Here is a 21,867-nt window from a genome sequence, read left to right on the forward strand (position 1 = left end):
ATCAGTATTTATTGCCACCTTTCCCAACTTCTTTGTCACGTGTTGCTGGCATCAAATTCTAAAGTTAATGATTATTTGCCTAAAAAAAAAAAAGTTTAGCAGTTTGAACATCAAATATGTTGTTTTTGTAGCATATTCAACTGAATATGGGTTGAAAAGGATTTGCAAATAATTGTATTCCGTTTATATTTACATCTAACACAATTTCCCAACTCATATGGAAACGGGGTTTGTATTTGTTTTATATGGAAGTGTGCGTTCCTCCCGTTTCCAGAGGTGGTACGTTGTTAGGGTCCTCTCCTCACCATGTCTCAGAAGCGGGTGCTCTCGTGTTTAAGCATGCGGATGCTGGTGAGCGCTCCGCCGCCCCCGTGGTGGTGGTGCATGTACCCGTAACCCTGGCGCCGGCCCTCCAGTCACCGGGCGCTCCCCCCCGCGGACGACACGCTGCTGGTGGGGCTGGAGCTGCCTGAGCCTCGGTCCTCGAACACGCTGATCTCCAGCTGGGGGACGCAATGGCGGTTAAGGAGGCAACAAGTGGGACAGGAACGTGAATTTGTACTTTTTTGGCAGTGGTCATTCAAAATAGAGGACTGTACATCTGCTCTCATTAGATTGTGTACATGTGGCCACTTTTACTAGGGACAAAACTGACTTTTTTAAATTATATGTAAACACATTCAGTTCCTGGTTTTGGAGTATAAATATTTGATCTGACCAATCTAAGTCTATGAGCATGAACTGATGAAGCCTACTCTGATGAGAGGCGAAACGTCTGCTAAAACAAACCAAACAGTCCAGTTGCGATCGATTGAATGCCCTGAGATTACAATGACCTGGATGAATGAGAACATCCATAGACTTATATCCAAAATCAAACTGAGCTTTTAGACAAAACAAAGTATGTTTTAATGGAGGATACTGCATGTATAATCGTGGTCAAAAGTTTACATACACTTGTAAAGAACATAATGTCATGGCTGTCTTGAGTTTCCAATAATATCTACAACTCTTATTTTTTTGTGATTTGTTGGTCCCAAAAAAACATTCATGAAGTTTGGTTCTTTTATGAATTTATTATGGGGTCTACTGAAAATGTGACCAAATCTACATACAGCAATGTTAATATTTGGTTAAATGTCCTTTGGCAAGTTTCACTGCAATAAGGCGCTTTTGGTAGGCATCCACAAGCTTCTGGTTGAATTTTTGACCACTCCTCTTGACAAAATTGGTGCAGTTCAGCTAAATTTGTTGGTTTTCTGACCACAGAACTGTCCTCCAGAAGGTCTTATCTTTGTCCATGTGATGTCAGATGAAACAAAAATTGAGCTGTTTGGCCACAATACCCAGCAATATGTTTGGAGGAGAAACAGTGAGGCCTTTAATCCCAGGAACACCATGGTGGTGGTAGTATTATGCTCTGGGCCTGTTTTGCTGCCAATGGAACTGGTGCTTTACAGAGAGTAAATGGGACAAAGAAAAAGGAGGATTAGCTCCAAATTCTTCAGGACAACCTAAAATCATCAGCCCGGAGGTTGGGTCTTGGGCGCAGTTGGGTGTTCCAACAGGACAATGACTCCAAACACACGTCAAAAGTGGTAAAAAAATGCCTAAATAAGGTTAGAATTAAGGTTTTAGAATGGCCTTCCCAAAGTCCTGACTTAAACGTGTGGACAATGCTGAAGAAACAAGTCCATGTCAGAAAACCAACACATTTAGCTGAACTGCACCAATTTTGTCAAGAGGAGTGGTCAAAAATTCAACCAGAAGCTTGTGGATGGCTACCAAAAGCGCCTTATTGCAGTGAAACTTGCCAAGGGACATGTAACCAAATATTAACATTGCTGTATGTATACTTTTGACCCAGCAGATTTGCTCACATTTTCAGTAGACCCATAATAAATTCATAAAAGTACCAAACTTCATGAATGTTTTTTTGTGACCAACAAGTATGTGCTCTATCACAAAAATATAAGAGTTGTAGAAATTATTGGAAACTCAAGACAGCCATGACATTATGTCCTTTATTACTTTTGACCACAACTGTACTTCGCATATATATACTGTTGTACTGTTATACTGTATATATACAAATAGAGTAAGGTAAGAAAGAGTCCAAATGTTTCTTCCATTTTATCAAAGCAATTAAAACGGGACCAAAACGTATTTAATAACATTTGTTTAGTGAAAGTGATTTACTCCCTTCTTTTTCTCATCACCTGCAACATGTATTAACAATGATAAGAACACACGAGTTTAAGTTAAAATAACTCCAAATACATTAATGCCTTACATCACATGTGTCCAACTCAAGGCCGGTGGGGCCAGATCTGATGGGCCACATCCTTTTACGTGGCCCGCGAAAATAATGTGCGTCGTTAAATCCCTTCATCTTTCTCACTAAACAAATGTGTTCTTTCAATTTTGACAGGAACATTGCATGTACTGCATGCATTATCTTATCATGCAATAAACATTAAATTAACATCATTCCAACCTTTTTATGTTAAATGTAATATTTGAATATCTGCTCGTCACCCTGACTTCTGATTTCAAAGCAAGTTATCCCATCAATTTAGTATGTTAAAAGTAGAGATGCCTGCCGATAATATCGGCCTAAAATGTAATATCGGAAATTATCGGTATGGTTATTTTATTATCGGTATTGTTTTTTTAATTTTTAAAAAAAAAAATTTAATTTTTAAAAAAATGTTTTAATTTTTTTTTAATTTTTTTAATTTATTTTTTATTTTTTATTAAAGCAACATAAAAAACACAAGATACACTTACAATTAGTGCACCAACCGAGGGCGGTATAGCTCAGTTGGTAGAGTGGCCGTGCCAGCAACTTGAGGGTTCCAGGTTCGATCCCCGCTTCCGCCATCCTAATCTCTGCCATTGTGTCCTTGGGCAAGACACTTTACCCACCTGCTCCCAGTGCCACCCACACTGGTTTAAATGTAACTTAGATATTGGGTTTCACAATGTAAAGCGCTTTGAGTCACTTGAGAAAAAGCGCTATATAAATGTAATTCACTTCACTTCATTAACCCAAAAAACCTCCCTCCCCCATTCACACTCATTCACACAAAAGGGTTGTTTCTTTCTGTTATTAATATTCTGGTTCCTACATTATATATCAATATATATCAATACAGTCTGCAAGGGATACAGTCCGCAAGCACACATGATTGTGCGTGCTGCTGGTCCACTAATAGTACTAACCTTTAACAGTTAATTTGACTCATTTCCATTAATTACTAGTTTCTATGTAACTGTTTTTATATTGTTTTACTTTCTTTTTTATTCAAGGAAATGTTTTTAATTGTATTTATTTATTTATTTATTTTTAAAGTACCTTACCTTCACCATACCTGGTTGTCCAAATTAGGCATAATAATGTGTTAATTCCACGACTGTATATATCGGTTGATATCGGTATCGGTAATTAAGGAGTTGGACAATATCGGATATCGGCAAAAAGCCATTATCGGACATCCCTAGTTAAAAGTATTTTTTTATCAAATTCAAAGGCAATTGTGTAATACTATTATGAGTTGATTATACATTAAAACTGAAATAGGTATTGATTGTTACAGGCAGCCAAATGAAGGAAGCCATAACTGCGATGTGGCTCTTAAAGGGGAACATTATCACAATTTCAGAAGGGTTAAAACCATTAAAAATCAGTCCCCAGTGGCTTATTTTATTTTTCGAAGTTTTTTTCAAAATTTTACCCATCACGCAATATCCCTAAAAAAAGCTTCAAAGTGCCTGATTTTAACCACCCGTCCATTTTCCTGTGACGTCACATAGTGTAGCCAACACAAACAAACATGGCGGAAAGAACAGCAAGGTATAGCGACATTAGCTCGGATTCAGACTCGGATTTCAGCGGCTTAAGCGATTCAACAGATTACGCATGTATTGAAACGGATGGTTGTAGTGTGGAGGCAGGTAGCGAAAACGAAATTGAAGAAGAAACTGAAGCTATTGAGCCATATCGGTTTGAACCGTATGCAAGTGAAACCGACGAAAACGACACAGCAGCCAGCGACACGGGAGAAAGCGAGGACGAATTCGGCGATCGCCTTCTAACCAACGATTGGTATGTGTTTGTTTGGCATTAAAGGAAACTAACAACTATGAACTAGGTTTACAGCATATGAAATACATTTGGCAACAACATGCACTTTGAGAGTGCAGACAGCCCAATTTTCATCAATTAATATATTCTGTAGACATACCCTCATCCGCGCTCTTTTCCTGAAAGCTGATCTGTCCAGTTTTGGAGTTGATGTCAGCAGGCCAGGGAAGCTAGGGTCGATATTCTTCTCTTGATCATCTTCGGTGGCATAAGGGACGGTGTGAGCCAAGACATCCAGGGGGTTTAGCTCGCTCGTCTGCGGGAACAAACTGCCGCCATTGCTTGCCGTGCTACCGAGGTCCTTTGTCCCTGAATTGCTCACACACTCCGGCAGATTCAATGGGGGTCTGACGGCAGATTTCTTTGACTTTATCGTTGGAAATGCATCCGTTTTGAGTGTCGCAGGATATCCACACATTCTTGCCATCTCTGTCGTAGCATAGCTTTCGTCGGTAAAGTGTGCGGAACAAACGTCCAATTTCTTGCCACTTTCGCATCTTTGGGCCACTGGTGCAACTTGAATCCGTCCCTGTTCGTGTTGTTACACCCTCCGACAACACACCGACGACGCATGATGTCTCCAAGGTACGGAAAACAATCGAAAAAAACGGAAAATAACAGAGCTGATTTGACTCGGAGAGCGAATATTAGAGAGGTGTTTAATTCGTCAAAATTCACCCATTTAGAGTTCGGAAATTGGTTAAAAAAAATATATGGTCTTTTTTCTGCAACATCAAGGTATATATTGACGCTTACATAGGTCTGGTGATAATGTTCCCCTTTAATGAAAAGGAGTTAATGTGTTGTGTCTTCATGTTGCATTGTGGCTGAAAGTTATTTTTCTTGTGGCTTAAAGTTGTCATGTTGCATTGTTATATTTATTCTTTTCTCTATGCAGCACTTCCACAGAGTTGCATGGGAATTTTATTCTATTTTTTATTAATTTTTTTTGCATACGTACTATAATATGGTGGAGTCTACCTGAAGCTCACCTGATGCTCCTTTATTTTTTTAGGAGACTTTTAGCAGACAGTGAGCACATTTCCATTTATATGAAACCATAAAGCAGCGAGATACAAACTAGACTGCTGACTAAGAGCTTTTTTTTTTTCCCAGCCCTGTTTTCACATTCACTCCTCATAATGACACTGGCTGGTGAACCTCCCTGAGGTACTTTAAGTGGCTTTTCAAGGGCAACCTCATGGCCGTTTACGACAAAGAGGAAGACCAATGTGTGTGTGTGTGTGTGTGTGTGTGTGTGTTTCCCACTTGGCCACCCAGTTAAGATGCTTGTTTGGAATTTTCAAGTATTCTAACCTCAATGGCTTCTGTGACCTTTAAACCATCTCTTATTAGTTATCGCTCCATCTTTTAAGAATTGTGGCTTTTGTCCTCCACCTGCTGTGTACTATAGGTGCGCTTCAGTGGAGGGACGGGAGGAGGCAGAAGGATACAACCCTCATTCCCCTCTCGATGGGGTCGGTGAGCAGCAGGCCTCGAGGAGCGTAGATTTTCTCATTCTGCTCCTGGATGTAACTGGTTATCTTCCTCAGAACCTGTAATTAAACGCAGGAAATCTGTCTTGAGAATGAAGACCTAAAACCCAAACTGAAGGAACATCTTATGCAGTTTATTATTATTATTTTTATCTTTATTTAGCACATTTTTACTTTTTATTCGACCCCTTTTACCGTATTGTTTTTGCACTATCTTGTTATTGTTTTTTGTTTTTTTTGCTCTATGCTTTTTTAACCTGTAAAGCACTTTGGTTCAATTTAAAAGTTGTCGTAAACGTGCTATATAAATAAAGTTGACTTGACTTGACTTGACAGTGTACCGCAAAAGTGAGTACGGGCTTTTATTTTGGTGAGCGACAGCCATGGACTCGACACAGGGGGAAGGTCATCATGCAGAATAGGCGAATCACAACACATAACATTAAACCGGGGGTCAGCAAACCTCTTTAGTGCCGCCCTAGTGGCTGCCTGGAGCATTTTTAAAAAGGATTGAAAATGGAAAAAGATGGGGGGAAAAATAATTTTTTTGTTTTAGTATATTTTTTGTTTGATGACAAACATGACACAAACCTTCCCAATTGTGTATGCTTCACTGTTGTGAACATCGTTTTGTCCTACTCATTGCAGCGGTTCTTGAACTCACCATAGTGTGGGCTGTGATGCAACAGTTTGTTTACATGTAAAATCTTCCACTCCTTCTATGTCTCATTTTGTCCACCAAACGTTTTATACTGTGCGTGAATGCACAAAGGTGCGCTTTGTTGATGTTATTGACTTGTATGGAGTGCTAATCAGGCATATTTGGTCACTGCATGACTAAAAGTTAATCGATGCTAACATGCTATTTAGGCTAGCTGTATGTACATATTGCATCATTATGCCTCATTCGTAGGTATATTTGAGCTCATTTAATATCCTTTATGTTTAGCTTCTTTGTATATAATTTAGTTTTGCATGTCTCATGACACATTATCTGTAATATTCGCTGTAATATTGTTTCATGCCACAGTTTTGTGAGTATTCCTTGTCCATAGTCTATGCTAAGTATTCGCTTTAAAACTTCGAGTGCGATTAGGCTCGTTGTTCTGTCGGCACTGAAGAACACTGACAGAGACACTAAAAAGGTGTGTTATTGTTTGTGCTGTGGCGCCATCTTTTTGGAAAAATGTGCTCGGTGCAGGTGCTTCGGGTTGAAAATGTACTTCCTGTTTCCTTCCTTCAACCGGAAGTATTCATCCATAGCGTTTCTGCTCGAAAGGATTCTTCATTCATCACTCCAAGCCAGTGTTTTTCAACCACTGTGTCACGGCACACTATGTGCCGTGAGATACAGTCTGGTGTGCCGTGGGAGATGATCTAATTTCACCTATTTGGGTAAAAAATAACAACAACAACAACGTTTTATTGTCAATATCGGCTGCTGAGTTTCGTTTTTTAATGATTTGTGCTGGTGGTGTGCCTGTGGATTTTTTCAATGAAAAAAATGTGCCTTGGCTCAAAAAAGGTTGAAAAACACTGCTCCAAGCAACGTTTGTAAGTACAATATAACTACAACAATTCAAACTTTCTAAACCATCCCATGTGTTTTCATGCATATCTAACACGTTGACAAGTGTTCGAATTATTCACTCACAATGGCATTCTGTTGGTATTGTTTCAGTTTCACAAATTCACCAAAACACCACGATGGAGTTATTGAGTCTGTTTAGCTGATTGGCAAGTTAGCTTCCACAGCTAGCGGGTCCAAAACAACTACTTCTGTTTGACCAGGCACCAATTTGAAACAATCAAGGTATGTAAACATTAATTTACAAAATCTTTCGTAACGGTATATACATCTGCGGCTTATAAGTCAAACATATTTATTTCTTCTAAAATTTGGTGGGTGTGGTTAAAATACTGGTGTGCTCTATAGCCCAGAAAATATGGTTGTCACACTTTATATTTATATATACAAACGTTTATAGGATAGGATAGGACTTTATTGTCATTGCACAAGTACAACAAAACTATGTTTTCAGCACAAACACGTTCAAGATTAGACAAACAAACAGTGTACAGGGTTACAGAACAGGAACGCTGATGGGTCGCCACAAGGCGCCCCGTAAAAAGTGGGAAAAAGGTAAAGTGCTGGGCAGGAAGATGAGTAAAAAAATACAATCTAGACTGGGCTCCTAGAGGGGTCCTAGTCTGGAGTGGGAAAAAACCTCCATGCAATGCACACATAAACACGTTACATTTAATCACGACAACTCGCAACAGAGGGGCGGGAAGTTGGGGCCCTGGAGGTCGACTGCTGCGACCATCCTTACCAGAGGCAAGACAGATATATATATATATATATATATATATATATATATATATATATATATATATATACACATATATATATATATACACATATATATATATATATATATGTACTGCATATATATATATATATAAATGAATATATATATTTATATTTAGACAATAATGGCTGTTTGTTGAGTCATTTTCAGTGGATACCGCTATTCACTGACTACACTTTAGAACAGGGGTGTCAAACTCAAATACAGAGTGGGCCAAAATTTAAAACTGAACAAAGCCGCGGGCCAAGGTTGAACAAATTAACCTTTAACGTACTCTACGAGCTATCGTCACGTCTGCTTTTCATCCATTCTAACATCGTTCAGACCCAGTCACAAGAAATGTGCGGCTTCTGTACGCACACACGAGCGAATGCAACGCATACTTCATCAACAGCGATACAGGTTACACTGAGGGTGCCAGTATAAAAAACTTTAACACTGTTAGAAATATACGCCACACTGTGAATCCACACCAAACAAGAATGACAAATACATTTCGGGAGAACATCCACACCATAACACAACATAAACACAACAGAACAAATACCCAGAATCCTTTGCAGCACTAACTCTTCCGGGACGCTAAAAAATACACCCCCGCTACCACCAAACCTCCCCCCCCCCCCCACACACACACCTTGTAGCGTCCCGGAAGAGTTAGTGCTGCAAAGGGTTCTGGTTTGGTGTAGATTCACAGTGTGGCGTATATTTCTAACAGTGTTAAAGTTTTTTATTCGGCTACCCTCAGTGTAACCTGTATCGCTGTTGATGAAGTATGCGTTGCATTCTAATGTGTGTGCGTGCAGAAGCCGCACATGTTATGTGACTGGGCCAGCACTCGTTTGGTTGGCTGGCTGGCGTTTGGAAGACTCCTGGGAGGATCGGCGGGCCAGCTTTAGTGTTAATTTGATATCGCCTCAAGGGCCAAGTGAAATTACACGGCGGGCCAAATTTGGCCCGCGGGCCAGAGTTTGACACCCATGCTTTAGAAGATATAATAGAATGGTTGCTGAAATGTGCTCTACTCACTTTTGTGAGCTAAAGTAGCAACAAGCGCAGCATATTATTTGCCCTAATCTGTGCAATGAGTGACATTTGTCTGTAATGAACATTCAATCAGCCCATCAATCATATTTTAAGTAGAGCAGCTGCATTGTTCAGAAATTATTGAAATGCAAAGTGGGCTGTAATAGGAGATGTAATTAAAATGCCTTTTCCACCAATCGGTAGCTTTAGTTAAAAAAAAAAGTTACTCGGCACATCAGCACAATTTGACGAGGTCCAATATTGTATTTGAATACAGCATTATTTCCTCACAAATACAGTAATACCTCAATTTATGAGCTTTATTTGTTCTTAATTCTAAAAACTTGCTTGCCCTCCATAAAAAGTAACAAAAACACAAATGAAAAACATCCCAATTGTAACATGTAACATGCCTTTTAAAAATGCAAAATAACTTTTAGACAAGAAATATAATATAAAAATAATACAATAGAAAGTAATACAACTTAAATAGTTTTATGAAGTAATGTAATAATGTAAAACATTTCTCTCTAGCTTCTTCCCCATCAAACACACCATCAGCGGCTTTTCCATACTTTCATGGATAAATATCTGCTGCTTAGATATTACTTTAACATTCTTATCGAGTCACTGATTCAGTGTGTTGAACACTGTTAGAATAATTATGTATGTATTATCACACAACTTTTATGCTTAAGGGCCGTTGCTATAATTATTGTCAATTGTGCTGAAGTGGTATTTTTCTTTGTCTGTGTAAAGCTGGCAATCCAAAAGTTTGCAAGCCAGTCTCGTATCAGTGTTAGTGTCCAGGAACGGCCTGCTGACTGCCAAGGCCGAACACCGCCGTGACGCAGACAGAGCAGAGACAAGGCGATAGCACCAGCGTCAACACATTTGCATTTTTGTATAATCAGATATTGGAGTTGTCGAGATTAGCCCCTTCCCTCAGCGACAGCTTCAGTGATGTAACCAGGGACCTCCCAAATAAATAGAGGAAGCACGCGGGCTGGACTTTTAGAACGTAGTTTGGATCCGTAACTAGAATACAGCCCAAAACACATGTCTCCTCATTGAGCCAAATTGAACTCTGTCTCTGCATGATTCCTTGCTTCTCGTTTGTTTAGTAGATGTCATCAGTGTTTGAACCTGACACTGGTTCAGTTTCAGTTTATTTGGAACATGCATACGATACAACGTAATGCATCACACATTTCCAGTTGTTTCATGACAGCACGTCCGAAAAGGAGGCGAAAGAAGCAGATATCATAGCCATTTTATCCCATTTCCTTGTTCTCTGTAACAGAACAGTGAATAAATAAATAATTAATATACCATAGTAAGTAAACCAATTAAATACATAAATAATCTTTATCTCAAAGAAAAAAAAAAAGGGTTCAAGATGTTCATCATAATTGTTCTTCTTCGTACTTTGTGAACACTTGTAGTTTGAACAGTTGGTTAATCCATTCCATAATTTAATTCCACATATGGATATGCAAAAGGTTTTAAGTGTTATGATGTTGTGATGATGGAATTGTTTTGCCAAGTTGGCGACACGTTCTGTCATCATTTTGATGATTTCTTTCTTTAATTCACTGAATATCATCCACTCCCTCTCAGCACTGAGCTACACACTAACTGTCTTCCTCCCAATGGCTGGAAAACAAAGCCATGTCCATCTCCAGCTGTCAGCTAATGCTCGCAACTAAGACCAGATGTTTTGGTTCGGCTCTGCAGGGTTCACTGTGACATTTGCTACGCCAGCTAATAGTGGGGATGCTTGCGGCTTAAACAATAAACACCAGATTGATGGACAGCTCTTAACTCTAAACACTCTTAAGTGGAGGTACCATTGTATGTTAATTATTGGGATCCTCGCTCGTACAACAGCAGGGCTGTTTTTTCAATAATTTTGTAATATTATTCTAATATTACCGTATTTTCCGGACTATAAGGCGCACTTAAAATCCTTATGTTTTCTCAAAACTCGACAGTGCGCCTTATAACCAGGAGCGCCTAATGTACGGAATAATTCTGGTTTTGCTTACCGACCTTGAAGCAATTTTATTTGGTACATGGTGTAATGATAAATGTGACCAGTAGATGGCAGTCACACATAAGAGATAAGTATCGGCTGCACCGTTTGATGTGCTTCAACATATGAGTATTATTATGGTGTGTGTATAAAGTAAGACATATTATCTGGCGTTTTGTTTCGCAATATTATGCAAAAGCAACTTTTCTTACCTTCTTGTACCTGCTGATCTGTATTTGAGATCTGCATAAGTCTTGAAAAATTTTGTAAAATTGCCACTATGATGGCAATATGTCTCAAGTGAACAACACCGACATTTTAAATGTTCCATTGAAAATATATAACATTACACACGGCGCTCAGAAATCTATCAAAATGTTTCAGTACGACTTTGGTAAGCTATGAAGCCGCACCGCTTGAAGGATTGTCGGCGCATTAAACATACGAGTATTATTATGGTGTGTGTGTATAAGGTAAGACATATTATTTGGCGTTTTGTTTCGCAATATTATGCCAAAGCAACTTTTCTTACCTTCTTGTACCTGCTGATCTGTATTTGGGATCTGCATAAGTCCTGAAAAATTGTGCGTGTCCGCCTTTGTAGTCCGTGTCGACTCCATAGTCAATAAGCTTCTTCTTTTTCTCTATCTTCTCGTTATGGGACATTCATCCTCCGCTGTTGCCATTTCTAATATAAAGTAGTGTAAAGTTCTTACTTATTTCTATCAGTAAACTCGCCATGAAAGCGCTAAAACATACCGGTGTAGTGAGTTTACATTATTCACCCAAGGAACTTTAGTTATTAGAGAGTTCCAGTCGGACGGTTTTTCACGGGACACATTTCCGGCCTTATTTCCGGATGAGGAGATGCTGCTCCGTTATTGATTTAAGTTAAGTCTGAATGTCATTAAAACAGTTAGCTCCATCTTTTGACACTTCTTCCACCCCCGTCCTTGCACGCTACACCGCTACAACAAAGATGACGGGGAGAAGACGCTGCCGAAGGTGAGCCACGTAAATAAGGCCGCCCACAAAACGGCGCATCCTGAAGCGACTGTCAGAAAGCGGCTTGAAGATGATCTGTAAAACATAATCTATGCAACATTTTGACCAAAGAATCACCATTACATGTTATGTAGACAATAAGGAAGTGTTTTACATTTAGAAAAAAAAAAAAATAATATGACTCAATGCGCCCTATAAGCCTTATATATGAAAAAAACTATATTATTTCCATGATTTTTATTACAACAATTATTATATTAATGATTATTACATAATAATAATGCATGTATATCCTTTCAAATGCAATACGTAAATGATAATAATAATAGTACAAATCCCATTAACTTCCACATGATAAAGCATTAAACCTGTGTTTAAACCTGCTCAGTGGCCTAGTGGTTAGAGTGTCCGTCCTGAGATCAGTAGGTTGTGAGTTCAAACCCCGGCTGAGTCATACCAAAGACTCTAAAATTGAGACCCGTTACCTCCCTGCTTGGCAATCAGCATCAAGGGTTGGAATTGGGGGTTAAATCACCAAAATGATTCCCGAGCGCGGCCACCGCTGCTGCTCACTGCTCCCCTCACCTCCCAGGGGGTGAACACGGGGATGGGTCAAATGTGTGTGTGACTATCGTTGGGACTTGTTGCGCCTGACCGGTATTCCTTCTCAGGGAATTAAAGTCACTGGTCAATCCCAAGTTATTTCAGATGACATATGTGCAGAGTAAGAAGGACCATCAAGACAGAATAGGAATATTATCAAGTTTTACTAAAGCTTAAGGAGACCAGCCCACATCAATACAGTCATACCGTCATCTCGGGATGGTCTAACATTCGAACGGAAGAGACAACTTCTTGCATACGAAGAAAGCCCCCCCGTCCAGAAAGGAATACAGCCTCATTGTTCTAATACAGATAACATATAAGAGAGTACTCCAACTCCTACATTCCAAGCCTTCAAGGTAACACACACAGTTTACTTGCGGACATAAAATAAAAAAAATAGAAAGAGTACAAATGGAAAAACACTAGCTGATTTTAAACATGACTATGAATAAAGAAAGAACTCTTAAACATCTATGCATTCTCCACAGACTTTAACTTTTCAACTTGTTATGTAGAACACAAGGAATTGTTTTCAATTTAGAAAAAAAATAATAATATGACTCCTTTCATGCGCCCTATAATCCGGCTTTACATATGAAAAAAGATCAAAAATCATACTTGCCAACCTTGAGACCTCCGATTTCGGGAGGTGGGGGGTGGGGGCGTGGTCGGGGGTGGGGCAGGGCGTGGTTGAGGGCGTGGTTAAGAGGGGAGGAGTATATTGACAGCTAGAATTCACCAAGTCAAGTATTTCATACATATACATATATATATATATATATATATATATATATATATATATATATATATATATATATATATATACATCCTGAAAATATGCAAACAAAACTGTGTTTAGATAATTGATACTTCAAACATGCATAAATAAATATTAAGGAATATAACATAACTTGGCTTCTGAGAGCTTCAAAATGTAATGAATAAAATGCTAAAGTCTTTGATAAACAAGCAATTATTTTAATAATTAAATATGGTCATTTTAAATGAATTATTAGGATAATTTAAAATTAATTATTTCAAATATGTTTATTTTAATGTATAATTCTAATGCCTGGATGTAATAAGGAGTCAGAAAAAATACAATTAATTTTGATGTTTTTAGCAAAATATAGTAAAAATTGATTTAGTTTTTTTTTTTTTATTATTAATAAATATATTTATTTGTAGGTAAGATAAACATAATAATACAATTGATCTCTAGTCTGGATGATTTATTTCTTGTCACCCAGTTGTCCTCCCTCCTCACTCAGGTCCGCATGGAGCTGTAGGGGGCGTGGCCTCCAGCTCCGCCTGAAAATCGGGAGATTTTCGGGAGAATATTTGTCCCGGGAGGTTTTCGGGAGAGGCACTGAATTTCAGGAGTCTCCCGGAAAATTCGGGAGGGTTGGCAAGTATGTCAAAAATAGACCATTCATCGGCCGTGCGCCTTATAATCCGGTGCGCCCTATGGTCCGGAAAATACGGTATGTCCCTCTCAATTAACTTAATACGGCAACCAACAACTCTTAGTATGACGAAAAGCAGTTCACTGGAAATATTAATTTGAGGAATAAAGTAGTGGAGTCGGAGTAAAACAAGTTAGAATTACTCACTGCACAGCGGAGCAGCACGAATCCTGCGTCGTGTCCACAGGATCCTGCTGAGTGGCGGTCAGTCATGCTGAAAGGACAGCTATTAGATTTAAGTGGCATCATTAGGGCAGCTTATTGAGCCGGGGCTATGCCTCTGTGGACAACATCAACGCTGATATGCCACGCATCCCCTCACAGCAGCCTAAGCGTGTCTGACAGCTGAACCAGGCAGTCCACTGGGCCTCGCCATCACAAAGAAAGCTGTCACCGCTGTTGAAAAGGGAGGTAGCAGTCATTTGCACATCTGCGTACCGAAGACAAACAATGAGGAAACAAGTGAGGACTTCACTCAAACTACAGTGAGTTTTTTTTTTTACATTGGATGTCTATGGTATTCAAGGTCAAAGAGTAAAGGCAAACAAAACAAAGAGATTCTGCTATTGCAACCAAAAGCTGCAGTCCTGAGTCCATGTATCAAAGAGTGCAAGCAAACATGGCCTCTCTGAGTTAAGCAAATGTTGCTCCAGTTATTCCGCCAAGAGAGGCTCAAACCACAGAGACCGTGCCGCAATACCGACAAAAAGCTCCTCGGAGATAGCAAAGGCCGTCCACAGCTGCAGGCACAGCTGCCGACCGAGTGACCCGACCCGAAAAAACCCAAGCGGAGACCAAACCGCAGATCATAAAACGCTTCTGACTTGTGTCTCTGACAGTGAAAAATGTTCCTGAAATGGACAAATCAAATTCCTCAGTCGTAAAATTGCGGCATTTTTTTCTCTCTCTTACTCCATACCAGCGAAACCCAGGAGGACGATGCTAAGATTTGGTAACACAAATTTTAAAAATGGGAATGTCTCTTAACAAAGATTATTTGCCACTTGCCAACATTTAACATTTTATTTCTACACATTTCCCAAGTTTTAAAGGGGAACATTATCACAATTTCAGAAGGGTTAAAACCATTAAAAATCAGTTCCTAGTGGCTTATTTTATTTTTCGAAGTTTTTTTCAAAATTTTACCCATCACGCAATATCCCTAAAAAAAGCTTCAAAGTGCCTGATTTTAACCATCGTTATATACACCCGTCCATTTTCCTGTGACGTCACACAGTGATGCCAACACAAACAAACATGGCGGAAAGAACAGCAAGGTATAGCGACATTAGCTCGGATTCAGACTCGGATTTCAGCGGTTTAAGCGATTCAACAGATTACGCATGTATTTAAACGGATGGTTGTACTGTGGAGGCAGGTAGCGAAAACGAAATTGAAGAAGAAACTGAAGCTATTGAGCCATATCGGTTTGAACCGTATGCAAGCGAAACCGACAAAAACGACACGACAGCCAGCGACACGGGAGAAAGCGAGGACGAATTCGGCGATCGCCTTCTAACCAACGATTGGTATGTGTTTGTTTGGCATTAAAGGAAACTAACAACTATGAACTAGGTTTACAGCATATGAAATACATTTGGCAACAACATGCACTTTGAGAGTGCATTCCAGGCGCGCTAAGAACATATATTTTTCCACGATTTCAGCACTCAGGTTAACCATACCTAAATAGACACAATATACTGCATTACACAAGACTACTCGAATGATTGAAAAAAATTAATGTTTTTAAGCTAAATTATTGGTAAACACAGTTTATGTATAATAATTTACGTAAAACCGCGAGTAATGAATAAAGTTTTCATCAATTAATATATTCTGTAGACATACCCTCATCCGCTCTCTTTTCCTGAAAGCTGATCTGTCCAGTTTTGGAGTTGATGTCAGCATCTGCTTTGAGTGTCGCAGGATATCCAAACATTCTTGCCATCTCTGTCGTAGCATAGCTTTCGTCGATAAAATGTGCGGAACAAACGACTGACCATTTCGTCGGCTTTCCCCACACCCTCGTATTTTGCCACTTTCGCATCTTTGGGCCACTGGTGCAACTTGAATCCGTCCCTGTTCGTGTTGTTACACCCTCCGACAACACACCGACGAAAGTGAGAAAATGGCGGATTGCTTCCCGATGTGACGTCACAACGCTCAACACATCGCTCCGAGAGCGAATAATAGAAAGGCGTTTAATTCACCAAAATTCACCCATTTAGAGTTCGGAAATCGGTTAAAAAAATATATGGTCTTTTTTCTGCAACATCAAGGTATATAGGTCTGGTGATAATGTTCCCCTTTAAGAGTTATTTACTTATTTTTAGTCATTGACTTTATAGCATAATTAATCTATATATATAAAATCTATTGTCTACTATATCTTAAAAATGTTAATATTGAGAAAATAACTATTCAAATAAGACATTTTGGTTTTCCCCACAAATAACATCTTGTTTTAAGATTGTGTAACATCCTGAGGATGCTTTATTTAAGAATTGCAACTTGATTAATGGTTAGTTTGTAGTTTAAGAGTCTACATATACAGAACCCAAAACCAGTGAAGTTGGCACGTTGTGTAATTTGTAAATAAAAACAGAACACAATAATTTGCAAATCCTTTTCAACTTACAATCAAGATAGACTGCAAAAACAAGATATTGTCAAGACGGGGACTATGGGGTGTTTGTTTTCCCGAGATGCAAGAATAGTTGGATCGGACATGGCTTGGAGGTAAATACATGATTTATTTTAAACACTAACAAAAGGAACAAACAAAAGGCGTGCACAAGGCGGCGGTACAAACTTGACTATGAAACAAAAACTTACACTTAACGTAGACTAAGGACTTACTTGGAACAAGCATGGAAACGATCATGGAACAATGGCATGGAATGAACGCATGAGTGACAAGGGTAACAGCAGATAATGTCGCCAGGCCGACCAACAGAAAAAGACAGGCTTAAATAAGACTGACATGATTAGTGACAGGTGCGTGAATCAAAATGTGCAACAGGTGAAACTAATGCGTAACCATGGAAACAAAACAAGGGAGTGAAAAAGCAGGAACTAAGTGACCAAAAACCAAACAGGACATAACTAAAACAAAACATGATCCAAAGACATGACGGATATTTAATGTTCGAACTGAGAAACTTATTTTTTTGCAAATAATCATTAACTTAGAATTTAATGGCAGCAACACATTGCAAAAATGTTGGCACAGGGGCATTTTTACCACTTTCCTTTTAACAACACTGGTAACTGAGGAGACCAATTTTTGAAGCTTTTCAGGTGGAATTATTTCCCATTCTTGCTTGATGTACAGCTTAAGTTGTTCAACAGTCCGGGGGTCTCCGTTGTGGTATTTTAGGCTTCATAATGCGCCACACATTTTCAATGGGAGACAGGTCTGGACTACAGGCAGGCCAGTCTAGCACCCGCACTCTTTTACTACGAAGCCACGCTGTTGTAACACGTGCAGAATTTGGCTTGGCATTGCCTTGCTGAAATAAGCAGGGGCGTCCATGATAACGTTGCTTGGATGGCAACATATGTTGCTCCAAATCCTGTATGTACCTTTCTGCATTAATGGTGCCTTCACAGATGTGTAAGTTACCCATGCCTTCGGTACTAATACACACCCATACCATTACAAATGCTGGCTTTTGAACTTTGCGCCTATACCAATCCGGATGGTTCTTTTCCTCTTTGGTCCGGAGGACACGACGTTCACAGTTTCCAAAAACAATTTGGAAATGTGGACTCGTTTGAAGAGTTTCTTGAAGTGGATCATATTAGTACATTGTTTGATTTATTTGCTTAATCCATTTCATAATTGAATTCCACATACTGATATACTGAAGGTCTTAAGTGTTGTACGTGCATACAAATGTTTTAAATTGCATTTTTCTCTAAGGTTACATTTCTCCTTTAATAAACATTGTCAAAAAGCATGTTGTTTCAACGTTGTTTTTGTGTTGTATAATATTGGTTGGGAAATCGTGGTTGCATGGTTATGCGCCGGTCATTTTTTCCAAGATGCAGCAGGAAACTCCAGAGGCAACGTGCAGGTAAGACAATGATTTATTCGCATAAATCATGCAGGCAGAGCGGAAAAACAAAACAATCGTGCCGATAGCTAAGGAAAATGCTAGCACGAAAGCTTAGCATACAAACAGGCATAGGAATCGAAAATAGACGTCGTTAAATGTTGCGTAGTGCAAACAAGGAGGCCAGACCAGGAATAAGTAGCTCTCTGATTAGTGCCCAGAAGCAGGTGAGCGTCCCGAACACTAATCAGAGGCAGGTGAACCTAATCTGCAGTCATGGCAACTAGAGATGTCCGATAATATCGGACTGCCGATATTATCGGCCGATTAATGCTTTAAAATGTAATATCGGAAATTATCGGTATCGGTTTCAAAAAGTAAAATGTATGACTTTTTAAAACGCCGCTGTGTACACGGACGTAGGGAGAAGTACAGAGCGCCAATAAACCTTAAAGGCACTGCCTTTGCGTGCCGGCCCAGGCACATATAATCTATGGATTTTCACGCACACAAATGAATGCAAAGCATACTTGGTCAACAGCCATACAGGTCACACTGAGGGTGGCCGTATAAACAACTTTAACACTGTTACAAATATGCGCCACACTGTGAACCCACACCAAACAAGAATGACAAACACATTTCGGGAGAACATCCACACCGTAACACAACATAAACACAACAGAACAAATACCCAGAACCCCTTGTAGCACTAACTCTTCCGGGACGCTACAATATACACCCCCCCACCCCCAACCCCGCCCACCTACACCTCCTCATGCTCTCTCAGGGAGAGCATGTCCCAAATTCCAAGCTGCTGTTTTGAGGCATGTTAAAAAAAATAATGCACTTTGTGACTTCAATAATAAATATGGCAGTGCCATGTTGGCATTTTTTTCCATAACTTGAGTTGATTTATTTTGGAAAACCTTGTTACATTGTTTAATGCATCCAGCGGGGCATCACAACAAAATTAGGCATAATAATGTGTTAATTCCACGACTGTATATATCGGTATCGGTTGATATCGGAATCGGTAATTAAGAGTTGGACAATATCGGAATATCGGCAAAAAAGCCATTATCGGACATCTCTAATGGCAACTAAAAACAAACCCAGGGGTGCTGAAAACAGAACTGAGGTAGTCAAACTAACAGAACAAAACATGATCCGGGCGACGGATCATAACAGAAATGACCAAATTTCAATGGTCAAAAACAACCTCAGAATCCAACATTGATTAATGTCGTCAAAAATCATGTTGTTTCAACGTTAAGTTTGAGTTGCTCAATGTCCGGACCTAATTCAACAAGTTGTTTTAATGTCTTGTGACTGCCGGGAGTCTAATGTCTAAGAAAGGTTAAAATGTCAATGCAAGGACCTGCTAATGTGTTTAAAGAGGTCCAAGTCCTTCTATAGAACAGGAGCACACTCCTGTTTCTAGGAATTTCCAGCATGAATGATTGATTCCCAAGTTTTCCACTGAACACAGAGGCCGGTATGGTGTCTTGCTCGTCGACTAGTCCTGCTGTAGTATGAACGATGAATAATAATTAGAGATGTCTGATAATGGCTTTTTTTGCAGATATCCGATATTCCGATATCAAGTGGACCCCGACTTAAACAAGTTGAAAAACTTATTCAGGTGTTACCATTCACTGGTCAATTGTACGGAATATGTACTTCACTGTGCAATCTACTAATAAAAGTTTCAATCAATCAATCAATCAATCCGATATTGTCCAACTCTTAATTACCGATTCCGATATGAACCGATATATACAGTCGTGAAATGAACACATTATTAGGCCTAATTTTGTTGTGATGCCCCGCTGGATGCATTAAACAATGTAACAAGGTTTTCCAAAATAAATCAACTCAAGTTATGGAAAAAAAAAATGCCAACATGGCACTGCCATATTTATTATTGAAGTCACAAAGTGCATTATTTTTTTTTCACATGCCTCAAAATAGCAGCTTGGAATTTGGGACATGCTCTCCCTGAGAGAGCATGAGGAGGTTGAGGTGGGCGGGGTGTATATTGTAGCGTCCCGGAAGAGTTAGTGCTGCAAGGGGTTCTGGGTATTTGTTCTGTTGTGTTTGTATTGTGTTACGGTGCGGATGTTCTCCCGAAATGTGTTTGTCATTCTTGTTTGGCGTGGGTTCACAGTGTGGCGCATATTTGCAACAGTGTTAAAGTTGTTTATACGGCCACCCTCAGTGGGACCTGTATGGCTGTGAATGTGTGTGAAAAGCCGTAGATATTATGTGACTGGGCCGGCACGCAAAGGCAGTGCCTTTAAGGTTTATTGGCGCTCTGTACTTCTCCCTACGTCCGTGTACCACTCCGTACAGAGTCGTTTTAAAAAGTCATACATTTTACTCTTTGAAACCGATACCGATAATTTCCGATATTACATTTTAAAGCATTTATCGGACATCTCTAATAATAAATGCTCAAAAGTCTTGACTGCAGCAGGAGAAAAGGTGATATGGATTGTTCAGCATGCAGTTGTGACATGTTAGGAGCAATCAGCTTCCATTGAGGAGCTGTAACGCTCCTTTCTGGTGTGTGTGGCCTCTTATCCAAAATCCCCCTGGGTGGCTACATTTACTCGCCATCAGTCATGATCGGTCAGCCGACATCGTTTTTGTCAAACAAGTCAATAAAGACACTCTCCGGCGAGGACGATAACATCTCATCACAAAAGACATGAAAGGAGCTTGGAGCTGATTTTGGTTTCTGCGTGGCTTCAACGCACCAATAAGCATCTCGGTGCAGCGCCAATTGCCTTGTGTTGATAAGGAGATGTTTGGACAAAGCATGAAACTAAGGAGGTGATTGATGCGGGCGACAGAGATCGGACCGCCGAGGCATGCCGGGACGTCACGCTGCTCCCGTCGTGCCGTGCAACAGCCAGCAGGTGATCAAAGACAGCGCCTGCTATCATCACCGGCCCTTTGTCAGGACGGACGTCGCGTTTGTAAACAATACGAGTGGCGTGCCGTGCGTCGCCCACCTGCATGCGGACGTGCACAGTGGGCTCTATTAAGCTATCGCGCAATCTGATCTGGATCTCCTGTGAGTTTGTCTCATGTGGGTGCACGCAACTGTGACCTGAAAGTAAAGGAGTGCATACAAGCACACAGTTGAATAGTTTGCCGAGAGGGAAGGGAGGACCATTGCAGGAGAGTTCTGCAGATAGCCAGTGTTGAAATAAAATAACTATTTGAAGAAACGCAAAAAGTTTCTATCTTCGTATATCAGTGGTTCTCAAACTTTCACCTGAGAAAACACTTGGCTGTTAAAGTACCACCATAATGATACTATAATACCAAATAGAGTAGCGTATTAGGCCTAAGTATTGATTAAAACCAAGGTAAAGGTTTTATTTACCAAGTGTATTTATTATATTTGGCCACTGTAACATTACACACAGTTGAAACAGTAACACTGTGTTTGAAAATAGAACAATTAAACACTACTTTAATCAAGTGATTCTTTAGCGTACTCCTAGTGGTACACGTAGCTAAACTTGATAATCCCTGTCCTATCAGGCAAATCATTTTGTTGGTACATACATACCGTATTTTTCGGACTATAAGTCGCAGTTTTTTTTCATAGTGCGACTTATACTCAGGAGCGACTTATG

At 39.7% G+C, this 21,867-nt stretch overlaps 1 protein-coding gene across 1 annotated transcript in view; it reads right to left on the minus strand.

Moving 5' to 3' along the window:
* Positions 1–212: 212 nt before the first annotated feature.
* The window catches only part of golga7bb (golgin A7 family, member Bb), a 40,888-nt gene continuing 19,233 nt past the window's right edge, over positions 213–21,867 (minus strand). Inside the window, exons 4-5 of the mRNA XM_061949057.2 lie at positions 5,602–5,703; positions 213–503 (exon numbers count right to left, since the gene is read on the minus strand). Of these exons, the coding sequence (XP_061805041.1) occupies positions 417–503; positions 5,602–5,703 (189 nt within the window). The 3' untranslated portion in view covers positions 213–416. The remainder of the gene's footprint in view (positions 504–5,601; positions 5,704–21,867) is intronic.

This window comes from Nerophis lumbriciformis, linkage group LG02 (genome assembly GCF_033978685.3).
Source record: "Nerophis lumbriciformis linkage group LG02, RoL_Nlum_v2.1, whole genome shotgun sequence".
In the NCBI taxonomy this organism is placed as follows: domain Eukaryota; kingdom Metazoa; phylum Chordata; class Actinopteri; order Syngnathiformes; family Syngnathidae; genus Nerophis; species Nerophis lumbriciformis.